We start from the raw sequence: 25,370 nt of genomic DNA on the forward strand, positions 1-25,370 counted from the left end.
ATAATCAAGCTGAATGTAGGCTAGAAACCTGTGAAATCGAGTAGAATTGACATTAATTATTAAAAAGTTGGAACAAATGTCGGAAATTGGGTAAAGACTTTACAGAATACTAATACTGTCACTGAATGTGTTTTCTTAGAAGCACGAGTATTTTACAGATGTTAGCTATCAGTGTAAGTTGCCAAGGAGTGGTGAATGATTGTTGTGTTTGTCTTTATCGCCATCTAATGGACAATTGGAAATCTACACTGTCAACTTGAAAAAGCCAGACTCTCAGCATCTAATGCGTTTATGCTCAATGTAAATTAAAATACTGAGCACAAAAGAAGATATAAACAGTTGCTGGTTACCATTGACCTTCATAGCATAGAAAAGAAATACTATTGAGGTCAATGGCTATAAGCAACTATAAGTTTCTCAACATTCTTCAAAATATCTTCTTTTGTGTTCATCAGAAGAAAAAAAAAAAGAAAAGAAACTCGCAGAGGTTTGAGGGTATGACAGAAATTCCAGTTTTGTCTGAGCTATATCCTTTAACAGGCCTAAGATTGTTTTTGGTCTAATTAAGTCAACCCAGTCTGTTGGCTGGGTTTGGAGGTTCAGCCAGGCCAGGCTGGGAAATTCGACCGGCTTGGCCAGGATGTGAGACCATCTAAAACCAGCAAACCAGCATCTCTTTGCAGCATCCTTTTCCCAAAGATATCATGGATGTATTTTTAACCCTTGTAGTAATCCATCATTTATGCCATCATGTTTCCTGCATGTAATTATACAGTGGGGTCATAGAGCGAACACACACACACGTGTTGCTGCATCTTCACATCCTCAGGAAATGTGTTTTTAAGAGAGTAGAGGGTGTTAATAGATTTCAGATCGCTTGCAGCTGCTCTCACAAAGTGCTTCAAAGTGAAGAAGCGCCGGATGAAAGAACTCGCCTTCGTCTGTCACAGATCTCTTCATGGGATAGAGACACGCAACACTGTGGGCTTGTCCCGAAACACAGCCCTCCACGAGGTCACAACAGCACACTAATGTCCTCAAGGACTTGACCTTGAGAAGATTTGTCTACATATTTCTCATTTTTTGCCATGAGAAATCTGACCTTGTTTCCCCTGTGCTGAATCGTTTATTGATATGGTGAAAGACAAATTTATGGATGAATGACATAAAGCTGAAGGCATTCATAAAGTCAAACAAATGTGTTCAAGTAAACCCTACCACATATTTCTAATTCAAGCACAGAGTTGGCATCTATCTATCTATCTATCTATCTATCTATCTATCTATCTATCTATCTATCTATCTATCTATCTATCTATCTATCTATCTATCTATCTATCTATCTATCTATCTATCAATCAATCTATCTATCTATCTATCTATCTATCTATCTATCTATCTATCTATCTATCTATCTAAGTGCATATTAGCTATACATCCTGTGTCATATGATTTCAAATTTAAATCAATAATTTAAAAAAATAAAAAAATAAACTTTAATTTTCACTGGTTTCTAAACTTATAAAATAAAATACATTTATAGAATATAACATTATGACTGTATTATGTTTTAAAAATAATAATAGATAATCATTACAGGGTATTTTAACCCCAAACATTTTTAAAGGCCGAAATCACAATCACCAAAACTGGCATATTCTATTATTATTCTATTCTATTAGTGTGAAAAAAAATTATATATATATATATATACAAAATATACACAATTGTCTTTCACTGAACGACATCTTATTAAATAATAAATGAAGTCAATCACACTTCATGGTGTATAAATGTCAAGCTGGCTCTATTAATCAATGAATTATGAGGGGGTTCAGTTTTGAAACACTGATTGGTCATATGGTCACCCATATTTGGGCATAAGAGCATCTGGGAAGTACAGGCAATGTGGATTTTGGTTTACATCACAGGAGCCAGTTGGCATATGGTGAGACCTTTGAACTGTTCCTCATATTTCACTTATTGGCACAAGTGTCATGCTTGACGTGGAGAAATCATACTGCTGGTCTGTTCGGAATCAGTTATGGATAACAGGGAGAGCGAGAGTTCATGTGAAAGAGTGTGCTAGTTTGAACCTTTTTAAGACATGGTGAACTGTGATGATTGGAAGTACAGGACACAAAATGACAATTTTGTTTCTGCTTTTAGATCTCATGTTAGCCCTGTGTGATGATTGTGACTGCATTTCTGCTGGATATGACAAGCCTCACTTTACAGTTCAGCAATCTGAAGATATTCCTTTGCGTTCAGCTGCCACAGTTAAAGTCCATGAACACCCGAAGAGCAGCACAAATCATTAAGAGTCTAACCTCGCTCAGAATTTCAGTCAAACCATGCAGCACAGCAAGGGGTTGCTGCATATATAGGAGATGGAGTGAAGAAACTGAGCGTGATTGGTTGGCAGCTGTTTAGCATACTCTCCCTGAATGGCTAAGGAGCTGACATTGATGGATTGGTCCTTTACTGATTGGTTCCTCTTAAAAATGACGTTCACAAATGCAGGGCAGGGCTAAACATATGGGGTGTGGCTAATTTAATGTGTGCTGTCAATCACCAAGATCCCTCAACACATGAAGAAAGTGTTAACAGTTTTGCCCGCCAACATTTTTGTTTAAAGTACTATATTTATCATTTAAACCATGGATTATCAATTCAACACTTTTGTAGAAAAGAAAAGAATTTCATGCATACCAAACAAAAGCTACACATAATTTCACTTTTAATCTACTGAACAATTTAACAATTTCTCTATTTATCACAGTGGTACTGAAGATAAATATGGAAACAATTCACGTGAAAATGAAGGTAAAGTAACGGATGAAAACCTATTTTTCAAACTGTATCTGACAATTAATAAATCAAGTGTTTGTGAGTCGTCACATTCATCTTCCTGGCAGGTTCATCTGGAATATTAACTTATACTCAAACTGCTGAAAGAAAAAAAAATATGAAATGAACTATTTGAATCGTCTGTTTCTTGGAAGAACCAAACAGTGTGGTGTATTTTGGAGGTCTGTGTTATTTAACTCAGGGCCTTAAGTATGGTACTAAATTACACTGTGCTGTCACATGGACTTAAAAGCATTTTAAAATATGTGTTGGGCTGGACCTCGAGATCTCATGAAATGAATCCATCCATGAAGCCAGGCGCTTCCAAGCAGACACAAGGCCGTGTGGAAGGCCTGAGCTCATGGAGAAACTCCCGCCATTTTGTCTCCTGTTTCTCGTCAGGTCGCCTGCCAACTCCGAGTCCCCCAATCAGGGCGCCCAGAGGAACACATGGTCCGCGGGGCTCCTCGATACTCTCGCGTGCCGCACGCCCCATTTCAAATAAACACCCGACTCCACTTGGCGCTGCGAGACCCGCCATCTGCCCAAACAGCGCAAGGCGGAAAATAAATGCCGCGCTCCTGAACAAATAAACCTTCGCGCCATTCAGAACGCGCGGGACTGAAGCGCGGGATAAAATACGATTTATCCTCGCGAAGTGTAAACACGGCGACAGGGCTCTGAATATACGAGGAGACCCGTGCAGTGGTGAGGTTTCACAGAGTATAGAGTCAACAGGAAAGTAATCAAAGGAAAGTGTAGACAAAGTCGTTTGGAGAAATAAATGATAAGCTTTTCAGGCAGAGAGCCACAGCGCGCTCCTATAGTCTATATGGCAAACGTCTAAGTCCAATTTGCTAGAAGCCGACAAGCATATAGATATCCACCTCGAGAAAAAATATTATTTTAAAAGTTTTATATTAAAAGGGTAACCTGTCAGTGACTGGCATAGGCTAATGTATATTGGCAAACTATTTTATTTAGTTTATTTTATTTGACAAAGGCTAACTCTTAAAATGTATTTTTGCTGGTGTGAACTTTTAGCTGAATAATAAACCAGTAAGGCTAATTTTGATCTTATCACATGAAGCATACTTATCCTTTGACTTTACAGGTTCCGTAGGGAATTGTTATTGTTGGTTTTAGGCTACAGTGAAGCGGTTAGAGTTAGAGAGACCCTTTTGTTGGATATTTTACTTAAATAGGCCAAAAATAAGTTTACTTGTCATTAAACTTTAGATCAGAAATCTGCTGACACTATGACAATAACAGATGTTTGTTCACACAAAAAAAAATGTATTACAGTTTCCTATATATATATATATATATATATATATATATATATATATATATATATATATATATATATAATTTTTTTTTCATAATTATTTTTTATTGAGCACCAGTCAGCATATTAAAATGATTTCTGAAAGATCATATGGCACTGCATTAGAATTTCTGAAATTAGAATTTGTATTGTTATGAAAATGGTATTGAGGAAAAAATTATAAATATTAATTAAAATAGGCTACTTTTCATGAGCAAGATATATATATATATATATATAAAAAGATTGATTAATATTAAGAAAAGTTGGAATAATTAAACAATTTCCTTATAATCATTGTCACATCATGTAATCATTGCCTTAACATGTTCATTGTTTTTGCTTACATTATAAACCTGCATGGTTCTGCATGATTTGTATTATCTTATAATTGTTATTTCTGCCATATAAACATATGTTACTTACATGCATGTAGAATCAAAGCTGATTTCAAATTATATGTATTGGGGAAAAAAAATTGCTATTAAAAATAACAAATATTCATTCATAATACCTGTGCTACGTTGTTATTGTCTGTTTTTACAGAGTCTGCGCATCAACCTTACATCCAGCAGAGGGCGATACAGCACCAAGATGCAACTGGACCAGACAGCCTCCAAAAGAGGGTCTGAGGCCTTTTTCCAAATCTCTGATTTAAGCCACCTCATGTACGCTGTGTGCTCCTGGCCTCACCTTGTGTTTTAGGTTAACCATGAAACTTCATGAATTTGAGAAATATGAAGGTACAGAGCGGTTCTACTTCAGTCACTTTCTTCATTTTTATGTTCATTTATAAGCATGGTGAAACATCATGTGATGGACTGGATTACTAAGAGCTTAGTGATGTATCACATGATCATATCTTATGATAAAAGATTTTATGAAATTTTTTTTTTCACCAAAATAATATGCTCCATGAATTAAAGAGGCTGATTTGTTAAGCTACACACACACACACACACACACACACACACACATATATATATATATAAAGCATTAAGTCTTTCTCTCTCTCTTTCTCTCTCTCTCTCTCTCTCTCTCTCTCTCTCTCAAACCCTAGAGAATAAGATGATTGGCTGTCTTTGTGTTCCGTCATGCAAGAGGCAGGACTGTCACGGAAATCTCTCCTTATAGGGATATAATTGAGGTGGGCAGGACGGCATGTGTGGGCGTGATAGGGCGAATGTTTTAGGGAAAGCAAGATTGACAGGAGTGACAGCTCCATTTATTGGCTGCTAGAGTCTAGTCAGCAAAAGGGCATTCAGGGCCACCGGCTGGCTCTGCTGGCGGCCTGTGCAGTCGGCGCCTGGTGAGTAAGCATTTAGACAGCAGCCCTCACCGCTGCAATGCATGGGAGAAATATCTCTGTCAACACTGACTGTGATCTTGAGGGTGCCTCTAAAGAGAAAGGTCATACATATGAATGCAATCTCTGTCACACTCTTTTTCACACATGCAACCTAGCACATAAACACACACACAAAACCAATCCTGACATAAATTGCACATAATGCCATGTTGTCAAAGTCCATTGGCACAAAGATTCAGCTGTAAAAACTCTTTACTAAAAGATTCAGGGTTGTGTCTCATTCAGAATTTAATTGAGAATGCCTTTTAAATTCCAATTCAGTTTTTGAATTTGAATTGAGGGACCAAACAGGATACAGAACAGCAATTTGAGTTTTAAATTTTAACTGTAAAAGAAATGTAAAAGTTTGTCAAAACAAAGGAAACGGAAGTTGTGAAAGTCTGACTGTTTTACAGTATTACAGCATTAAAAGTTGACGGAGAGATCAATTTAAATTAATTAATAAACACAAAAGCGTGCTCATCTGTATATACATTATCATTAAATATTCTGGGGTTAGGCTTAGTTTGTGTTTTGAAAAAAGTCTTTATTGCTCACTAATGCTGTATTTATTTGATAAAAAATACAGTAAAAAACAGTAATATAGTGAAATATTAAACTAACCTAACCATTTTCTATTTAAATTAAAATTTATGCATTTATCCAAAGCGACTTACAGTGCATTCAGGCTATCAATTTTTACCTATCATGTGTTCCCAGGGAATCAAACCCCCAACCTTGCGCTAGGTTGCTTGCTGACGCAATGCTCTACCAGTTGAGCTACAGGAACACTAAACTACATTTAAAAAACATTTGAAAATGTAATTTCTTCATGTAATGGCAAAGCTGAATCTTCATGAGCCAATAGTCCAGTTTTTAATGTCTGTTTTAATAACTGTTGTGCTGCTCAAAAACATTTCTTCATGATAATTCATATCATAAAATCACCCTGCAAAAAGATGATTTTTCCCATTATACCCCTGAAACAGTTTTTAGGAAATATATTGACATTACTGACAGTGTAATATTTATTTAATCTTTTTTGGTTTCTCTCTGTCTATTTCCAGTAATGAATGAAGCCCTGGAGTCATAGTAAACAGCATCTCTAGTACTTCAGGAATTTTATCCAACATGGAGGATGAAGAGATTTCTCCTGGTGAGTTCTGGGAACTCTGTGTATGTGATTTCTGATAAAATAATCCTGCAGTTGTAACTTTGGTCAAAAGTCCCCTGTACTTGTTGCACTTGGCTAATGAGTGTCTTTGACAATATTTAACTCACAATTTTGGCTTCTTAGCACACACATTAACATCCACACACAGGCACAGATATACACACATCAAACAAAAATCATTCTTTTATATATGTTTGCATAACCTTTCCATCAAACAAAGGTGAAAGAAAACAAACACTCTCCAAAGGAAATGTCCTCCTAAAGGAAACACGCTCACTTGGTGTTACAGCATGTTTTGGTTCTAAAATATTTGTGTTTAGTTTTTGTAGAAACATCGACGTCCAGTGGGTTGCGACCTCAAAATGTGAAAACGTGTGATGTTACAAAACCCTCAAAACTGAAGAGGGAATACGCTTTATGGACAATGAAAGTATTTCAAAGCAACTGCCATAGTTATTATACAGTATTATATAGGAAAGGTTTCACACAATCATTCCAGGCCTGAGATGCACTGTCCTTCAGACTAATAAAAGCAGGCAATTCATGTACTTGAAAAGGGCCACAGAAAGTACTACCTAATATCCTAAACCTGTCATGCTCAGAGAATCACTTAATAAGGCACATAATCGTAAGAGGCGGCCGAGACCTTAGATGACACTAAATCAATTGGCACACGGTAACTCCTCAGGCGGGCCGCGGTACCTAAGCTCTGAGTTATGACTTTCGGGGTGCCCCAGGGCTCAATACCCGGCCCACTCACACTTCTCTCCATCCCAACTTTACCCTCTGGACTTAATTCATTTTTCCCTTGCTGGATCTGACAAGTTGCGTGTTACTTGGCGCCTCTCAAGTCGCCAGGCCAGCGGTATGATTAAGGGAGATGGAGGAGGATTAATGGAAAAGTACCGAAACGGCGATGAACGGTGTTGACCTAGAGGGAAGAACCTTGTGCTAATTCCTAACATGCCATTCGTTTCTGGCAGGGAAAGATAAAAGGTTATATATTTCAAGAAACTTAAGTACATCAGAAGTGTTTATTTGGTTTGTCCAGGCATATATTGAAACAGTTGTTTGCGAAGGAAATTGAAATTATAGTACTCCAAAACCGAGCTATTTGCTGTGGAGGTCTTGCTTAATCATTTCCATAGCTCATGTTGTCTTTGGTGTCAATTCCCATCTGTAGATGATACCGCTAAAGGATAAATGGCAATCAGATGTTAGTTGTTTCTGAACCAAGTTGGAGAGCGCTTTCGAACAGTAATCATGAGAAAATGCTGTGCAGAGAATTGCTTTTGCCACAAAGAACGCTTAATCCCTGTCACTTCTCCATCTTTACCAACATGCGTCTCACTAGCAAGCCATTGTTCGGTTTGTGCTCATCCTGACAAGAAGACGTTAAACGCCAATGGAGCTTTTCCAGGTTAGCTTCCCACATTCTCTTCACTAATCAAGAGCTGCCTCACAATAACGATAAATCTCTCATTTTGACGTGCGGCATAAATAAAGCAAACAGGCCTCGGTTTGATTACCCAGACTCCCCGTGAACAGACGGGCATTTGAGTGGCTCTGCTATTTATCAACCTGGATCTCCCTTCCTCTCAATCTCTCCAGCACTCAAAAACGCCGTCACTGATTGCGTTTAATGTCTAACACATGGCCTGGCCAAGCATTCCCACTGCTGCCCGGGGAGGTGTTTGGACTGATTAAGAGAACTGTTTTGGCGGCCAAAGTCTTGGGTTGTGAAACCGAGGGTTTTGGCAACGTGGCAGAATTTCGGGTGTAGCTCTTGGGGATTCGAATGCAGCTGCCTCTGTGGTTAGAGGACAGAGTTTCTACTCTTTGAATCTTGCAGAAGCATCCAAACGGGGAAGAAATGGCGTATAGCAGCAATTACTTATTATCCTGAGGAGTGTTCCTCACTTCAGTGCTTCACCTTTTTCTCTCTCTCTCTCTTCTCCTTCATCTATTCAGCACTTCTCCCTCTTTGCCGGCTGCCTGGGGTCACATTTAACCTGGAAGTGCTCTGATTGGTCCAGGGGTCACTTCACGGGCCTCCAAATTGCCTGCAAGCATCCGTCACTGTCAGACCATTATTAGTGCTATTATCATCAAAGTCACAGTCTGAATTATAGCACATGCAAAAGCTGTGCCGCTCGGACTTAACGGCGACCCGAGCCAGGATGACAACGAAAAGGGTTGAGACCTTACTGATGACATCACTCTAATCCCTCAAAGGCAGAAATGGCTGACGCTGAACAGAACCGTGTTCTGGGAGAAAGTTTGCAGGTTGCACAGCTTCATGTCATCTCGAAACTCTCAGATTCATGTTAACAGATGACCGTAGGCCAGATCTGGATCCATCTGCTGATTTGTGAACAGTATAAAGTCAGAAAGGTCTTGATTCTTAAAACAAATGCAAGGAGTTAGATGTTAGTTAATGAGAAGCAGCATTTGACGCGTGGGAAAGTTTACTTATGTTCATCAATTTAGCAGCAGGTGCTTTTAGACAAAGAAACATACAAAAGAGGAATATTACAACATAAGTTATTAAGTCTAAGGCTGAATAAAGGAGAATATAATGTTAATCCTAAAAATAATGAAATTCTGTCATCATTTACTCATCCTTATGTTGTGGCAAGACAATATGACTGACTGTTTTTCTGTAGGATTGTTGGTAATCAAACAGTTTTTCAGTTCACATCGACTTTTTTTGTTGTTGTTTGGTTCATAAAATGGAAGACAATAGTAGACAAAATCATTTGGTTACCTATATTCTTCAAGAATGTTGTCAATTTTTGAAGAATGTAGGTAACCAAAATGGTTTTGATTCCTATTGACTTCCATTGTATGTTTCTGTCCATACAATGGAAGTCAATGGGAACCAAAATTGTTTGGTTGCCAGCATTTTTCCAAATATCTGCTTTCCACAAAAGAAAAAAGTGATAAAGGTTTGGAACCATATGGGTGGGTACATTTTCATTTTTGGATGAACTTTTACTTTAAGTAGCCTAGTTAAGTGTTTATAAAGAGTTTTTCTAATTTTATAGTAAGTTTATAGATTAATAATTTCTACACAAAGAAATGCAAAACTCATATTTTTGGCTCATGTGTCTGTGCACTAAACCATAGAAGAGAATATTTAAACATGTACAAAAAAGACACATTTAATCTAAAAAAAAAAAAAGAAAAAAAAAGAGAGATCTAATTCAAAACTCTGGTTTTCCCCTTCAAAGACTTGCAAAAACCCCTGTCCAGCACTCCTTCACATTCAGTGCTGCCCTGGACACCGAATGGCCTGCATTGTTTTGTACTCATGTGTCAGTCTATGTTGTCTCTTTGAGACAGATCTTAAGGCAGCACTGTTGTCCTTTTAAATTAAGCTTCTACATATGCATGAGCAGAGGGGGGATAGAGAACATTGGCAACGAAGGAAAGCAGTGCCATGGTGGGGAGTCTAATCAAGTGACAGACTGCTGAGCGAGCTCAGAACACGAGCTGTCCATCAGCGATAGGTGAATGTGAGAAACCACACAGTCTCACATGCAAGTCGACAGAGAAATGTCAAGAGCTACATTTAATACAGATATTATAGAATGTACATATGTGCCCATTTGTATCATCCTTTTTTACCTAGGTGGCTGGCCCACCTTTCTGTCCATTATATCATTTGAGGGTGCTCCCATGGGAGTTAGGTCAGAGTTCAACTCCGACGCCCCCATATGGTCAATTAAATCCCACTCAGTGCCAAAGCAGGGCCTCTTTCTTTATGGCACTATTTACTCTTATATTTTCATTATGTACAGAGAATGAGAGATCATGAGAGAAGAAAGTGGTCTGTTCTTGATGCATGAGCTGAAAGGACACAGATTACAAATCACTATGGTTGGGAATCATGAGGACTTTTTGATGATTTTAGTTCTGATCCTGATTTGCACCAAACAATTCCAGTTTATTCATAAATCTTTTAGTTATTGAGAATACTCCCCATCTCCACAATAATTGGTCTTATTTGTACAATATTATTATTTATAAATTACATATTAATATAATTATTACTTCTATAAAATATTATTATTTGTAATATTTATAACATGCACTGTTGTTTAAGTAGCACCTCCACAAAAAGTCTTATAATAATAATAATAGTATGTAATGCATAGATAGTTTTACTATACTCTATTAATTGTTATTATGATTTTCATTAATATATATATGTATACATAATATTTATCCTGTATTACATTTTATATATTTTTATTATAAATTAATCTATTTGGGGGATTATATAAAATATACAAAATATTAAAAATATATATTTTAACACAATTTTGATTATTACATGCTCTGTTCACTGTTCTACTCTGTCAAGAAGGGAATTATAATACACAGTTGTCTTTATTAGCTTAGAGATGCAACTATGTGCAAATGAATGTGTGATAATTCATTTGTATATTTATATATTATTATACATTTTATTTAGATTGTTTTTTTCTATTTTTGATCAAAATGAACTTTGAGACATTTGCAACCTTGTCATATGTTAACTGGTTAAGGTGCAATTAATATTACTGTTTAAATAGTGTTGACACTTAATAAAAATGCAGGAAACATTATCAAAATATTTATGTACATTGTTTTTTTGCTCAATGGCATCATGAATGGCGTCATTTGGTTCCAGAATTTTTGTGTTTGTTGTTTGTTTAGACTGACCTCAGATTAGGTCCTTTAGTACAACTTCTCATGCATAGGCAAGTCTGACAGTCACAAGACAGACTTCAAAGCTGCTCTCAGACTAAATGGGGAATGGCAGCCTGTGACCCAGAAAAGAAGCTTACAGCTATGCTGTATGTGCAATTGATTTGTTATAAGAGAGGTGAAAGCCCTTATGGGTAAAGTAAATGAAAGAATGCATATCAATATATCATTAATACTCCTCTTTATGCTGATTCAAGAAGCTGCAGTATGCAGGGCGGAGATCAATAATCAGTCCGTCTGAGTGAGAAATGGTGACTGTTATAACATCTGCTGTGATGTAAGATGTCCTTTTGTTACAGGTCTTCACATTTGGCCTCTGCCGACAGGAGCGTCATGGTGGATCCAGCAGGTTAACTGAGTCGTTTTGTTCACATAAGTTAGAACAAAGTTCTCAAAGGGTCTGAACTGAAATGACTTGGGCCACCAGGATCAATGTAGTGTAGCTCTCATACTTGTCTAATCACTGTCATAAGAGAAGGTGCCAGTTCTCTTGCATCCAGCATGTAATGCATATTGCTTATTTTTGGTAACAAAGTAATTCTGCACTCGGTGTCATTTGTTTCTCCTGACAGCGAGTCTTTGTGTGCTAGTTTGTTAGTTAGTCAAGAACTCACATAGACCCCGTTTACTTTTGGTACTGAGATCCATTTCCACAGCACTAAATACAGATGTAAATAGGATGTTGAACACTTTGAGAACCTATAGATTAAATTTTAAATGCATGTGACCAAATCACATTCGTGATATTAGCTATACTATTTAATTTGCCCTGACCTTTCAGGCATCATACACTCTTAAAACAAGGGTTTTAAAAGAAATGAACCTTAACCTTACTTAATACAGGTAAACTGAGAATAATTGAGAATTAACTGATTTGATCAGCATTTTACTAGCAGGAAGGACATGATCTGTCTTGTCTGAGCCCTTGTGATAGGCTCAAACGAGACATCATTTAAACTGACCCATATATTCACAGTGCATATAAGACAGACAGTACTGGTGCACCTGACACTATTTGATTGACCTTTTGTGATCCCCAGCCTGCTTTAATGAGTTACAGGATCCACTTTGTTCCAGCACAGAGCTGCTTCCCTCCTCTCATCCCTGCAGAGGCCTCTCTTTTACAACCTCAGGTGCTTCTGGATACACTTAGTGCTCACTGTACATCACCTGGGAATGCACGGGGTCAACCCTTTCCTGACCTCCCACTGGTATCTGTGCTCACGCAGCCACACAAAGAAAGAACAAGAAAAACAAAGTGCCCTATAAAGTCTCTCTTATAATGTGGGAGAAGTCATTTCACATCTTCAGGTTTTTCTAGTTTTGTTTTTGTTTTATTTTAGACTACATATTTTTTTAGACAAATGCATTTTACGTGTGTTCATAGGGCTTGTAATTAAGATATTTTAATGTTTTTTTCCCTATCTCTATTGTATAATAAAAATTCCCATATATTTATGAAATGTAATTAATACATTTTCTTACAGTAAATTGACTACTATGGTTGAGCTTGACTAATGCAGTAAACTCTCCAATATGTGTAAAAATTCAGAAAGTAAAATATTTACCTGCCCTCCGAAAGTGATAGATTACTTTTTGTCAATATATATATATATATATATATATATATATATATATATATATATATATATATATATATATATATATATATATATATTTTGTAATGTTGTTTTCATAATAATTTGTGTATAATTAAAAAGTATTGTACTACAACTAATTAAATATATTTCATTAAATTCATTTAATGATGATGTCTATTGATGATTTTGACTATTAGTGTTAAGTAATAGTCAAAATCCATATTTCCAGAGAGAATAAAGACATTTTATGTGTTTAAAGCTGGATACAGTTCACGCTAGGTAAATGTTTTGTATAATAGTTTGGGATTTATATCGTTTTAAAAGGTTAATTGGAGACTGAAGTGTGCTGAATTTTGTAGGATGCGTCAGTAAACCAATGCTGCTAAATAAAATAGTTACTAATGCAAAATAACAGCAACAGCTAACTATTAACTAGTCTATAATTAATCTCACTCTTACGTACAGAATAAACATCAGATGCGAGCTTTGCGTTATTAAAATGACCGCTAGCTATAGCTATCGTGTCTTTATGACATATTGAACCGTTTATGATTTCTTATTTTTTCTTCTTCAAACTGTTATAGATTTAAGACATGTCAGCCGCTGTTAAAACTTTTAGGGTGCCTTTCCCACACATTTGACTCGTTTTCAAGTGTTTCAAGGCGCACTCGTGATGTCGACACGCCAGAGTGTCTTTAACTTTAATCGAAATGCCACGAGCGTGAAAGTCATCAGGCTGTCACGGATCTGCGCGTGGCCATGACCGGCATGATAAAGAACCGGACGGCTTTTCGGCGAGGAAAACGGCTAATGGGCGAAAGATGAGGAGAAAAACAATAGCAAAGCGCATCCTGTACAATGGATACGAAGAGACACCCGCAGAAACCGGCGCCAGGGCGAACCACGTCCTCAGTGTATGTAAACATCAGCTTTTGTTGCCTGTGTGTCATTGTTTTGCACTCCCTTGGTTTAATTATGTGACTGTCCTTCAGCAAGAGCCGGCGAAGAGGAGAAAATGGAGAGAACTGAATGGAGAGGACATCTCATCTCGCAATGCTGACTATATCAAGTTCAAAACAAAGGTCTGTTCCTTTTTATTGTTGAATCAATATTGGAATCAGATTTGTTTTTTATCTGAGAAGCATTGCTGAATAGATTAAAACATCTGTTCCAGTGACAATTCTTGACATTTATAGCCTTGAAGATTTTGATAATTAAATGTAATAGGCTAAATAATGAAAATAAATGAAAGATAAAATGCATCTTTCATTCATTTATTCCATGTTTGCTATATCTGTAGCCTAGTTTAATGAGGGTTAATGGGTTCACATAGGCTACTGTAAAAAATGAAGACACATCTGGACTTCCTCCGGTTATCAGACTGCCAAAAGCCTCTGGAGAATTTTTTTAGGTTGCATTTCAAAAAGGAAAATCAGTTCTCTGAAAACTTATACGTGATGGAGTTCATGCAAGAGCTTAAAAGACTGCCATCAGTTTCTTCAAAGAATCATGAGGGAAAGGTTTTGAGGCACTTAAAATATAGAACGAAATCTCGAATAATGTCATTTCCATTTGAGGCATCTTCAGAAGGTTATCCAGTGGTTCTGCCAATGTGAAGAACTTCACAACCATCGTTTTTACATTGCAGTCCAATGCTTTTGTGAAGTTGCAAGCCAAACTAGAACCACTGGTTTCATTTGTATTTTGCTTGCTCTCAAACAGGCTTTTGAGGTTGACAAGACTCTTGGAGATGTAACAAGGGGTGCAGATTTTACTATGGAGGTAATATGGCACAACATTCCACTTTTGGGCTAATTTGTTAATAAAATTCACAACATAAATTAAATTAAGCTTCTTACGTCAGAACCTGTTTGATGCAGTGCTTATAAGTATTTAGAGCCAAATTCGTTCAGCTCCAGAAACTCGTTTCCTATGTTTAAAATGATCTTAGGTGGTTTTGGTCAATTACTGATACAAGTTTGAACGCATGTGTGCACTCAGTTTATAATGTGACGTGGATAATCTTCATCCAGGTGCTTGGAAGCCTCCAATCACGTTCAAGGGCGGAGCTTATCGCCATGGTGTTGAGTATGCAGAGGGAGATGGACAGCCTTCGAGAGCAAATCAGAAGTCTTACAGGTAAAGCAGTGGACTTCTGAAATGTGGCAAAATGTCCCTTTTTGGGTTTAGTTTTTTATTTTACAGCAATGCATTTCCATTGGCAGGGAAAGACGTGCATTGAGCTGAAAGCTCACTGAAAACCAGCTCGTTCACAGATCTTTTCATGTTTCAAGATCATTTCAGTTTGAGGAAAAGTCAAGCAAGTTCATGAGGAAACTTTACGTCAAAGAAAGATTTAGTGTTACTGTGGTGTTACCGTGCCATGTTACACAACAGGTTGCCTCTTGTTGTGACACAGTTTCAAGCTAAATTCATACTTTTTTTGTACAGCTTGTGGGAAGTTGGCTCAGACACTTGAAGAGCTGATCGAGAAGAGTGATAGATGGCTGTGCTGCAGCCACGAAGCTGCAACTCCCAGCATTCCAGAGGAGCTGGAGAGAAGCAGGCCACCCAGTCACATTAGTGGAAGAACAGCTGAATGTGCAAGTTCAGAGCAGCAGGGGTGTGGTCAGTATGAGGTCACACAAACACTGCCTCAACGGAATGGAACGCTTCCCGAACAAGAAGTAAGAGCTACGTTTTAAGTGCCTCTGCAGTCAGCTTTAGAATGTTTCATTTTGGTGGAATTCACTGCATTTTCATAAAAGTTCTACATATAATTTCATGTATTTAATTGTTTTGAAATAAAAAGTTGTTCTTCAGCCACAGTTGCTGCTGTTTCATCGTAGGGCTGCAGTTATTGTATCGCTTTGATTAATGAGACGTAATGTTTAACGCCCTCAATCGAAGAATTTGAAAAGTGGTGTTTGCATTGTGTCTAAAAATACTGTATAATAAAGAATTATGAAACGATGTGAAATGGTTACAAAAAAATTATAGTGTAAAAGATTTTTTAATAACCTTCTTTCTTTACAGTATCAGTTCTTTGCAGAACCCTGTGTTCTGTTGTTTTTTAAATTTGCGTTAGTTGCTGTATTACTATTTTTGCGGGACTGCAGTAAATGAATATTTTAGTAACTGATTGATCTGTTTGTTATTTCCTTGATTAATTGAGAATCATGTTCAATTCTTTCCTTCAAACAATATGCAAATTGAATGGATACATTAGGTCAAATTATTTTAAAGTAAAGGTTACTGTATAAACTCATTTTATGTTGAGGAAAAAATATATAGGCCTATTTATTGAAAATGTGTCATTTGTCATTGTCAGTTAAAAGCAGCATAACAGTTTAAACAACCGAAATTATGAAAATAACTAAACCAACTAAGTATGAACAATTATTTGGGTAAATCTGTAGTATGCATGATTTAAAATGACAGTTTGTTTCTGCAAAAATATTATTATGTGCATTTATGATTTCAAGTTCATTTGTGGCTCATTTAAAGCTACTATTCAATTAAAATGTAACAATGACAAAAACATTCAATTGCTTTCTGTTAGAATGCATTGTTTTGCAATGTAGAAGAATTTAGGTTCTGGTAATGCATTTTGCACCATACGAAACACCTGACTAATCAGGAATAACATTAATTGTTGATTATTTTAATTTGGTTCCATAATCAGTTTTAAAAATGAGTCATTATTGGTTGTTTACCTACATTTTCATAGCTCATAAACAGCATCTTTTTTGTTTCCTCTGCAGGTTATTACTGCTGATCTCCTGGAGCGCTGCAACACAGGGACCACCGCTCAGAAACTCACCAATGACCTGCTGCGCAGCCTCTACGACAGAGACTGTCTGGCCTCTCACTCCATCTCAGGCATCGTCAACAGCAAGAGAGGGATGCCTAAGCCAGCTCTTCCGGCAGATGAGATCCAGGCCATTCTGAGTACGTATGAGGGACTGTTTGTAACAAGTACTGCACGGTGGGTGTCTTTTAGTTAGTTCCAGAATGCGTTCAGTTCCATTTCATTAACTGCAATCAGGCCATTGTGAAGTTTGTGATTAATTGGGGTCTCAAGTCTGCAGTTTTGATTACCAGTGAAACATTCTCCACAGGGACAGTGCAGCGGTTCTTCCCCGGAAAGACTGATTCGGAAATAAAGGGCTACATACGACAGAAGCTTCAGAATGAGGCCAAGAGGCTTCGGAAAAGGCCGCACCCAGCTGATGATCCAGTGGTGGGCTCATTTGAGACCGTGAAAGCAATGTTTGAGCATTGAGTGTTGACTATCATTGGACATCCCCAGTCAACATATTTAGTTGAAGAATTCATAACGACCCAGAACCCTGTTATTAACCTTAAAGGGATAGTTCAGAAAAAAAGTTCTGTCATCATTTACTTAATTTTCATTTATTGTGATTTGAAACGACGCAAGGGTGTGTAAATTATGACAGAATTAGAATTTTTGAGGAAGGCTGCATGATTCATCAAAATAAAACCAAAACCGAGTGTGATTATCAAAATGCAAAGGCTGCAGTTTAATTTAACAAGCAGCGTTTAAAAGTGAAGCGCAGCACTGAGTTCATTTATCATGACCCAGTGTTTTCAGTCTCTCAGAGAAATCTCTGCTTGTGCTGTGCCCTGAGTCACTTTTAACCTACATTTGGGAACTCAACCACTGTCACAATTTTTTTTAATGAGATTTCTAAGAATTTTTAAACAGACTTGTCCACAAGAGAATCTCTAAGGGCTCCCTGCAGTTGTCTTTCAAAATAAAAGCATAATATCTTAACATTTAAAAAGAAGAAATGTAAACAGCAAATTTATTAGTATTGTAAGTTTACATTTGTACTATAAAATAAAAATAAATACAATTTTACAACTATTACTTTATTTCGCATTGAAATATTATTATAAATGAGTTATTATTTTAATATTTTAATAATACTAATAGTTATTATTATTATTATTATTATTAAAATTTTGGGACTGGTGCTGTTTTTTAATGCAACAAATTTCTTCCCCACAAATCGTGCAGCCCTGTTTTTGAGTGAACTATCCTTTTTTGTCTAAGCTATAGAGTACATGGCAAACTATGTGCATATGATTTTTATCATGTTGATTACACAAGACTGTGACTTCTTATTGATTTGAAATTGCAAAAACGAACCCCGGAGTTACAATTAGAAGTAGCTGGAAAACAGTAGCTTTGACATACCTCCAGCATCACTGCCAGACGTTATCACACACTGTTTGTCGTGCGCTAAAACTTCGACACCAAGTAGACTAAAGCTGTGAACACAGTGGCAGATGGTTAAGCATCGCTCTCCTGTAAAATGACATGGATGTCTCTTGGTAGCGGGGTGCATCGTGATTGATGTAGTTCAGACTTGTGGTATTTTAGTTGATCACATGTTGAAAGTGTGCCCCTGCGTGTAATGTGAATATATTTTCTGTGTGTAATGTGAACTACACACGTGCCTCTTATATCGAACTCCTCACTGTGGCCTTATCAGTCAGAAACTGCAGCAGTACAATTCTCATTTTGAAACCACTGTGATTATATCCATTAAAAAGGATTTGTCCGTCTTGAACGTGTGGCGTCTTTTTTGTTTTTTTGATTGCAGATTCTGTTCGTTGAAGCTTATTGAATCGGCAGCACAAAATGCACATGTTTTTTACCTTTCCAGACAGAAGCGTGCAGGCTCCTGAAGGCCAATGGCTGTGTGAGTAAATTAACCCCGCACTCACCAGCTGTATCACTGCTCCCACCCCTTTCTGGGGGAAAAAACACATCACCCAACACATGGCACAAAGGACGGCGTGGGAACTGCATATGGTACATAATCAATAGGCCTTATCGCGCACACACAACCAGAACCGCAGACACACCAGCATTGGGCTAGACCATTATCAGTGATACATGACCCTAATCCATTTATGTGTCAATGGTACAACAGATTGGGGTTCGGGAAAACAGCAGCGCCGCACTGGGGACGATATCTTCACCGATCCAGCCGTCTTACAGACTCTGCCTGTATTTCCACTCATCAGATCTGCTAACAGCAAATCAATGGGCTTCTTTTGTTTCTGCAGGTCCAGACATCCTCATTGTGTCGACGTGTTATTGGCAGCGCGTTGTGTGTGTGCGTAAATCGCCAGGATGGAGGCCTCTCCCAGAATGTTTTCTTTTATCTAATGTGAGGATGTAAACGTTGCGAGGAAGCAAATATTTCAAACGGCGCTACGGCGCAGCCATTTGATCTCTGAAGGCTCCAGTTGATTTACAAATATGAGAAGTGCTTCAGCTGCATTCGCTAATATTTTCACAGCGCAGTCAAAGAAAACTTCAAAGTTGAAAGTTGGAGCGTTAAACAGTCCTCCGGGCTCGCATCCTTCTCTGAAGGGGCCAACGCAAACACGCCTCGGCCCTCCGCGGGGCTCTCGCTGAACCTGGGTAAAAGCAGCAGGGAGGACAGCCGAAATTAAACGTTTGCAGAACGCAGGAGAAACGCCTCCTCCTGTAGGCCCATACGTTTCCCGCGGAGCTGTAATATGTCATCTGGGCAGCCACTTCGGTGGAGGACATATCCCACAATGCCCTGCAAGGCAGGGTGCCACGGTACCCGTTGCGGCTCACTAACACGCCTCCACGTGCCATCTTAACTTTTCATTTGTCTTCTTCTACCTGTCAAGGGGAGGAAAAAATAGTTTGGAGGGAATGACAGAATCATGATCGATCAGTTGTACTTCTGTGCCGTTAAATGACAACGCACTTTTATTCAACGTTCCACCAGCAGAAACAGTCTAATTCAGTCATCTTCATCCCAGTCATAAAATATATTGTTGTTACAGGGATTAGACTCTGCAGTTAAGAAATACATTCACACATGCTTTAATTGTTGATTTTTGCTTTGCTTTTTGTTTTGCATCTCTTGTATGTGTAATACAAGTGCAAACCAGAAATTTATTTTCATTTTTAATTTTTTCTACTTTGTTTTGTCTGGACCTTTTGGATGTAGAATGTGAAAGTGCAGACTGATGATTTATATATATATATATATATATATATATATATATATATATATATATATATATATATATAATGAAAGTACAACCCACATTTATTTTTTTATTTTTATTTGTCTGTATCTTTGAATATATAATATAAGCTCAAACCACCCTTTTTTATTTTTATGTTTATGCTTTTTGTTTTGTTAGGAGTCTGTCTATGTATAAGCACATTTGCATTTTTTTTCATGTATAAGCTCAAACCACTGGTTTTTCTTTTCCTTTTTTTTTTTTTTTTTTTTTCTTTGTTTTGTTTGGCTCTTTAATAATATAAATGATAAGCCCAAACTGCAGTTTCTTTTCTGATGTTTTTTCTTTAGCTTTTCTTGTCTTGTTTTGTTTGACCTTGCATTTGTGTAATACATTTTGACTTTGTATATGTGTATTTGTTTTAAACACGATCAAACAGTAATGCTGTGTTTTGTTTAGATCTTTTATAATATTATGTAAGTCCAAAGAGCTGTTTTGTTGTTGTTTAGTGTTGCTTTCTTATACTTGGTTTTGGTTCGTTTGCATGAATGAAACCCAAACAGCTGTTTTGTTTCTGTTTTGTGTAGCTTTCTTATACTTGGTTTTTGTTTGGATGAATACAAACCCAAACAGCTGTGTTGCAGTGTGTTTTGTTGTTTTGAACATGGACAAATTCTTCAATAACCCTAAGTTCGGTTTTAATTATAAGTCTTTGACTCATCTTGGGAGTCTTGTTGTTCTCTCTGTCATGGCAGTAGGACAGGAAAAGACCAGCTGTCATGTTTCCAAATCAACAAAGGCTGTTTTTATATGCATTCTCTTGGGCTGAGTGTGATTTTCCACCATGCAGCAAGACTCGTACAGATGCAACGGTCTGAGCACAGTTGACATTCATAGTCATGTGTATAGCAAGAACGTGTTTTTGTGGCTGTTCCTTTCTCCCGCTGAGAAGTGCATGTTCAATTAAAGCGCAGGGGGTGACCATTGGTCCAAACCAAACAGAACACACATACGGCAGCCGCAAACACCCAAAGAGGCTCGGGATGGTCAGTTGTCAGGGCAACACGGCCCCTGGAGAGGGACGAGGGTGAAGCAAACACCTGCCCTGCTCTGATCTGTGGGGAATTACTCTGACTGAGAGCAGATGAGGATCCTTAAAACCGAGAGAGCCAGCATGAACTAGCGAGGAGGAGGAGGAGGGAAAGCCGGGCGAAAATGCGAGCATCTGTCCAATGAGAAGAGTGGAATTTATTTATTATCAGGAGGAAGAGGTGGTTCCATGGGGTGGTTTGATTAATGTCCAACCCTCCATCTTGTCAGTCCGTTTTTGTCTGCTGAAAGGAAAACAAAGCACGGGGGGTTGAGAGAGGGAGAGAGAGAGAGGGGTGGTGGGGGGTGTTCGGTTAATGGCTGCCACTGAGGTTTCTTTCATGTCGCTTGGGCCCGTCAGCTTTGATTGATGGCTCAGACAATGATTGGACAGACCCTTAGCTCCTGCTCACCAACCATGGGCATTATGGGAAAAAGACGAGAAAGTGGGAGAGCGAGAAGGAGAGAGAGAATTCTCGTCCAATCAGAGGGCAGAAAAGCACCTCTGTGGCCAATCAGAGGAATGGAGAAAATAGAGCAAGAAACCAAGCGGCTGAGAAAGAGAGAGAGAGAGAGAGAGAGAGAGAGAGAAACAGAGAAAAAGAGAAAATAGAGACCGACAGAATGAATAAAAGAGGTGGAGATTTAGATGAAGCCTGTCTGATCTCACTCGATTATATATGTGGATATAACAGTCTGTATGTGTAACCACTCCATCCAAACCTGTTCGCTCTTTATCTGTCTCTTTCTCGCTCTCTCTGTGTGGTTTTTCGTTGGCATCTCAAACCGCATTTTCTCCATTTCCTTGTGGCTGTAAGAATCCGTGAGGAATTAAAGCGGTGTCTTCATCTATCTGACTTACTGTCCGCAAATCAGAGACTTGTGGTCTGTAAACACACTGGCGTGGGGTCAGATCGCTACACGTGTACCTCTGTGTTTTGTGTCGTCTAAAAATAACAACCATAGCCTAAAAACCTAAAATAATCAGAGTTTGAACCAGCTCGGGGCTTAAAGTGTCGCTTTGAGGCACACCGAAATGGACAGAAATGGGAAGCAGCTTTTCTTTCGGGACAACCTCAAATTCAGGAGCTGTCTGTCATAATTTCCCAAGGCCGAAAGAACTACTGAAGCATGATTCTGTCAGCAAAAAACTCCCTTTGAGAATTTACAACATGATATAAGTAAAAAAAAGTCAAGAGCATGTTACTCTTTTTTTTTGGGGGGGGGGGGGGTGCTTATTTGTATAAAATTTTCAAGATAATATTTTCTGTTATATTTAATAATTTAATAATTTTAAATTACATTAAACTTTTTGCACAACTCATATTTACAAAATGTCTGTCTTTCTTGTTTGGGAGAGAGAGAAAGACAGCTTGCTACCGTACTACACATATTTATGCCACAAAATGTTTGTATACTGTAGATTTTATGTATGCATAGAATAGAATTTGTATTATAAGAGCGAGCACACTGTGCAGTATATTGTACCTCATAATGCAATGCTCTCCACCTGACTTTTCCATTGTGAGCAGTGAAGCAGAAGTAATATCAACTGCACTTCTTTTGTATTTTCTTGACTCATTATTTGATCGCACTGTTAAAAGTTTTAAGACATTTTAATGCAAAGCTGAACTTTGCGTAAATTATTTATGTGAAGAACATCACCGGAATTAAACATGCATATATTGAGGTCATGTGAGCATTGAAATATTAGCTCAAGCCATGCCAAGGTCAAGAGTTTGATTCCCAGGAAATACATGAAGTAATAAACAATATTGCTTTGGATGAAAGCATCTGCCATATTTCATAAATGTATGCTAAAAACAAAGGTGTAGAAACTATTTTCACTCAGAAAAGGCTAGTAAATATCACGAACCATTAATATGAAACATTAAATGTTCAAAAAACTGAAATGGTATTTTCTTGTAAAGCACAACTACTTCAATCTGTTTATTATATTTTTTACCGCATAAATGCTATCAGTACAGTAATATCCCAGCCAGTGAAAAACAATGAGAACAGAAGTACGTGGAAGACAGTTGCATGCTGCAAAGAAAAGAAACAGTGTTTGTGTGCGTAAAAGAGAGCAGAGATACCTGGCTCTGGTTGGACTGGGTGTTATTAGGTTTGGGAAGAGGAACATATGTAGAGGAGCCGCAGGGGCCTGGGGGACGCTTGTTCCCTTGGCGCCGCTTCTCTCTTCTGCCCCCAAATGGAAGCACAAATTGAGTTGGTAGGGCTGCGTAAATTGAATTTACAGAGGGATCCCCCCACCACAACCCCCCACCATTACCAGCCCAACACTGAGTTTAGGGTCATCTGTTTTAGTTGGCAAATTGATTTTTACGTTTTGGCCCTTGTCTTCTGCCGTCCTGTTCTGATCTTCCTCTCTCTCACCCTCCTCATTCTCATAGCTGTTAGCTGTTTATAGCCATGTATGATGGGAAGAGTTTGTATGAACATGGTGGTTTACATCAGTCATGGAGCGTGTGTCTGGTCACTTCATGTGATTTTCTTGCTGGAAACATTTGGTTTATATTTCTTGGACACATCATTGTCAGTGTTTTGTTCATAAATTAGTTTGCAAATGATTCGCAGATGCAAGGATCCATGTTTATAAAAGCTTGTCTTCTCATCTGTATTGTGAACGAATGTGTCCTCAACCTTTATGAGGTTACGATGCATGACTGTGTGTGTGTGTGTGTGTGTGTGTGTGTGTTTCGCCACTTTAGAACAGTAGAAGTTGTGCTCCTCACTCCCTCTGATGATAGCAGCATTGTAGCAATTAATTAAGCAAAATTAATTACTCCCTTATCATTCGAGTACACATTCACGCAAAGAACTCTCTCCATTTCTCTCTCTCTCTCTCTCTCTCTCTCTCACACACACACACACACTTTTACACATACATCTTCTGTTCTCTTTCTTTCTCTTTCCCAAATACTTTGCAGCAATGCATCCAAAGGAAAATGGCATTGCTCAAAAGTTGCTCTTTCAAAGCTCAGGGCATCTCATCTATGTTTCATTCAAGTATCAGCTCAGTTTGAGAAGCCCTTCGGAGAAGTAGACACAAATGAGATGAGCGTTGACAAAGAGAGTCTATAAGAGTGTATCAAATATTTCCGATTTAGTTCGATTTAGTAGATTTTTGTCGAGTTAATTTTGAGATATCTTACTTGCGAAAGCAGTCTTTGGTGTCTTAGCACAATTTGAGACCAGTGTTCTTTTATTATAATTGATTATTTGTTAGTATTTAGAATTAATTTTAGTTTTTATTCTAATTTGAGCTAAAGTTTTAGTAATTTTGTTGTGTTTTTGTCCTTTTTATATATATATATTTTTTTTTGTCAATATAGTTTTGTTTTAAGTTAGATTTAGTTTAGTTATGTTTCTACTTTAGTTTAATAATAAAATTTAAAAAAATTAGCAAAATAAATATTTATTTTATTTTATTTTATGGGTCTTTGTTTTTTGTTTTGTTTAGTTTGTTTATGAAATGTGTCTATATAATTTAAGTTCTGGTTATTAGTTTTAGTTTATTGAGTTATTTTACAACTTAAACTAAATGAAGCAGGCAACTAGCTTCAGTTAATGTTTATTTTATATAAAGTATTTTGTATTGATTTTGAAATTATTGTAGTTTTTTGTAATAACTAAAAACTTAACACTAATAACCATATGTGAGACAATGTTAAAATCTCTTTTTGAGATCTTTTTTTACATTTTTTATTTCCCCTGTCTCTCTACTCTTCATTTTGCTGCTGTCTGGGAGAAAGAACTGATATATTTGAAAAAAGAAGAAGAAAAAAATTCACAGTTATGCCAACCATTATTGGTTCCCAAAAAAAGCTTTCAGTGAACAGTTCTTAAAATAACCCTTTTCTCTCAGTGTGAAGAACATTTAATAAAGATTGTTTAGTGCAATGGAAAGTTTCCGGAGATGTTCAAGGTTCTTAATGGAAACATTAATGCCACCAATTTTAAGAGTGTCCTGCTTCACAATTGAATTGCCCATCATTTTGAATCTTTTTAAACTATTTGCTCAAATAATTAAAAGTAGTAAACAGTTGTGGCGTGTCACACAGAAGACAGATTATGATAGTTTGCTGACAGTAAGTGTCAGATGTGGGTGTGATCAAGTGTAAGAGTGGGACAGGACACTATTAAACCATCTTATTT

The 25,370-nt window shown here is 37.5% G+C and overlaps 1 protein-coding gene and 1 long non-coding RNA gene across 3 annotated transcripts; both read left to right on the plus strand.

Annotated features, from left to right (window-relative positions):
- Positions 1 to 3,264: 3,264 nt before the first annotated feature.
- Positions 3,265 to 12,817, plus strand: LOC113047621 (uncharacterized). The gene is made up of 5 exons (XR_003276322.1): positions 3,265 to 3,558; positions 4,724 to 4,920; positions 5,238 to 5,486; positions 6,593 to 6,681; positions 11,754 to 12,817. It is a non-coding gene; the product is annotated as an uncharacterized LOC113047621 (long non-coding RNA).
- Positions 12,818 to 13,336: 519 nt separating this feature from the next.
- On the plus strand, positions 13,337 to 18,655 carry LOC113046735 (uncharacterized). 2 transcript variants are annotated; one of them, XM_026207666.1, is made up of 7 exons: positions 13,337 to 13,969; positions 14,048 to 14,137; positions 14,778 to 14,837; positions 15,089 to 15,194; positions 15,507 to 15,742; positions 16,820 to 17,043; positions 17,177 to 18,655. In XM_026207666.1, the coding sequence occupies exons 1-7, from the start codon at positions 13,877 to 13,879 to the stop codon at positions 17,208 to 17,210; spliced, it is 843 nt and encodes a 280-aa protein (XP_026063451.1). In that variant the 5' UTR covers positions 13,337 to 13,876; the 3' UTR covers positions 17,211 to 18,655. The 2 variants fall into 2 exon arrangements, with proteins under 2 accessions (XP_026063451.1, XP_026063450.1); XM_026207665.1 differs by having other exon boundaries at positions 13,352 to 13,969; positions 16,820 to 17,006.
- The last annotated feature ends 6,715 nt before the right edge of the window (positions 18,656 to 25,370 follow it).

This window comes from Carassius auratus, chromosome 28, assembly GCF_003368295.1.
Source record: "Carassius auratus strain Wakin chromosome 28, ASM336829v1, whole genome shotgun sequence".
Classification (NCBI taxonomy): Eukaryota; Metazoa; Chordata; class Actinopteri; order Cypriniformes; family Cyprinidae; genus Carassius; species Carassius auratus.